Consider the following 2,383-nt stretch of genomic DNA (forward strand, 5'->3'; position numbering starts at 1 on the left):
CATGAAAGAAATGTTGCGGGTCCACTCCCAGGTCGTCAAATCTCGAAAATATCTTCCCCCACTCAAAGGCCTCGCTCTCGGTCCTGTTAATCCAGTATCCCCTGGTACAAACCACAAAACATGTTCTAGCATCTGATACAAAATTTAGTGCTCATATGTCAGAAAAATGCATTCAACAAAATAATTACTGTAGTAGAAGCTCTTTTTTCCTTTTTCTTTTTTCTTTTTTTTTTTTTAAATTTACAAAATCAGAATGATGAGCATCTTAATTGCCGACCACCAGAGAGAGTAGAGTCTGCCACAGAATGTGAAAAACGTTTCTCTGTGGAAAAAGCAAATGACGATAAAATGTTTTCAAAGCCAGCAGGGTGGGCGAAGCCAAGACCAACAGCAGAAACGCCCATGGCTAGTGATGATAAATCTGGCAAGGCAACTGATCCCTCCAAGTACAACAGAATTTGCCTCATACTCGGCCTAATCTTTGGTTCTGAATGAGAGCATAACAAGCCTAGTTTCAACACCAAGTCTGCTTCCTCTTTCACAAACTCAGTACCCAACTTTTGATCAACCGCCTGGAGAATATTGCCTGCTTTCCAGCACGAAAATACCCAATCAACCAAAATGACCTTCTCTTCTGGTGCTGCTTGGGGTTCTATTGGCCTTCTTCCGCAGGCAACCTCCAGCAAAAAGGCCCCAAAAGCATATACATCAGTGCTTGTTGTGGCCCTCCCTGTCCTGCTATGCTCAGGAGCAAGGTAGCCAAGAGATCCCGCTACATGGGTGGATTGAGGGAGGGTTCCATGATCGTATAGCCTTGCCAGGCCGAAATCTCCTAATCTTCCATTCAGTTCACTATCTAACAATACATTACTTGCTTTCACATCTCGGTGGATCACTACTTGCTCCCATTCTTCGTGTAGATAGAATAATCCGGATGCTACACCTTTGATGACTCGCAATCTTTGGCTCCAGCTGAGGATATACTTGGGTTGGTTGTACAAAAACTTGTCTAGACTACCATTGGACATGAACTCGTATACCAAAAGTAACTCTCCTTTACGCCGACAATAACCCAAGAGTGGTACTAAATTTCTATGGCGTAAGCGACCAATACTGACGACTTCTGCAATAAATTCTCTCATTCCCTGTCTTGCTTGATGAGAGACCTTCTTGATAGCAACCTCAACCTTGCTTGTTGGCAGAACGCCTTTGTAGACCCTTCCAAATCCGCCTTCCCCCAACATCTCCTTTTCTCTGAACCCCTTGGTGGCAATGTATAAATCTTTATACTTGAACCTGTGAGGCCCATAAGCAAGCTCCCATTCTTCCAGCACTTCTGCAAACTTCCACTTCCTCCTTAGATAATAAGCTACTCCGGATATTAGTATTAACAAGAAAAGCATGCAAATCGGGGGCAATCCCACAGTGAAAAATTCAGATACTTTCTTATGTCCAAACCGAGGTAGCTTGGGGAGCCGAGAGAGATCAAGAGCCTGCGCAACGCCATTCGTCCTGAAGCTCCATCCAAGTATAAAATGAGATGATCCTATGTCGCGTGGACTAGTGGCTGCAGAAAAGCCAACATACATGCTCTGCTGAAAAATTGGCGAAAGATCATATGTCAAAGACAAAAGAGGAGTATGTGGTTTAGATGCCGCTACTGGAGCTAATTTAACATCGATTCTCCTCGCCACCCCGTCGTATTCGACCCAAAGTTGCATATCTTGACCGCTGCTAAGAGTTAAGTTGTCAAATAAATTCTTGTTATTAGCCTGGTAACTTGCTGGCTGGGATACCTTGGACGTCATAGAGTTAATATCAATACCAACATGGTTGTCATTGATATCTTCAAAATCTGGGTTTTGGATAGTGTCAAGCTCCACCGCAAAAACGTGATTTGTTCGATTTCCATCGGTGCTTGTGTTGAAGAGGCCGAGGAAACGAGTGGAGGGCCCTTCTGCAAGGCCTCTTGTTGGCGCAATCACGAAAGCCATTCCCGGACCAGGCATGCCTGGTACTTCAGCCACGATAGCAAACACAAATTGGGTGGAAAAGGAGAAAGCTGAACTATTAGATTTTGTCTTGAATTTGAGGGGATTAGGATAGAAGGCGTGCCCCGTTTGTAATTTGGTGGTGTTGGTTATCCTTAGGAGGCCATTTTTGGTGACCGTGGCTAATCCATCCAGGCTTAGATTTGATGATTGAAATCCTTGATAGATGAACCCAAAATCGTCAGGAGCTGCTGCACCAGCTCCTATGTGAACTACTAGAAAATTGGCTAAGATAGCTGTTACTAGTTTGGATGACATGACTAAAGACTTGGATGCCAATTGCCAAATCCTTCTCAATTTTGTAGCCTATTTATCTTATTATCTAGCGTTGT

The 2,383-nt window shown here is 43.9% G+C and overlaps 1 protein-coding gene across 1 annotated transcript; it reads right to left on the reverse strand.

The window, feature by feature from the left end:
* Window positions 1-225: 225 nt before the first annotated feature.
* On the reverse strand, window positions 226-2,383 carry LOC113764699 (L-type lectin-domain containing receptor kinase IV.1-like). Its single transcript, XM_027308667.1, has one exon. The coding sequence runs from the start codon at window positions 2,307-2,309 to the stop codon at window positions 249-251; it is 2,061 nt and encodes a 686-aa protein (XP_027164468.1). The 5' UTR covers window positions 2,310-2,383; the 3' UTR covers window positions 226-248.

The sequence above is a fragment of the Coffea eugenioides genome, chromosome 3 (assembly GCF_003713205.1).
Source record: "Coffea eugenioides isolate CCC68of chromosome 3, Ceug_1.0, whole genome shotgun sequence".
Lineage (NCBI taxonomy): Eukaryota > Viridiplantae > Streptophyta > Magnoliopsida > Gentianales > Rubiaceae > Coffea > Coffea eugenioides.

Excerpts from the sequence above, each read along its gene's own strand:
- LOC113764699 (XM_027308667.1), bottom strand. The coding sequence starts at position 2,309 with ATGTCATCCAAACTAGTAACAGCTATCTTAGCCAATTTTCTAGTAGTT.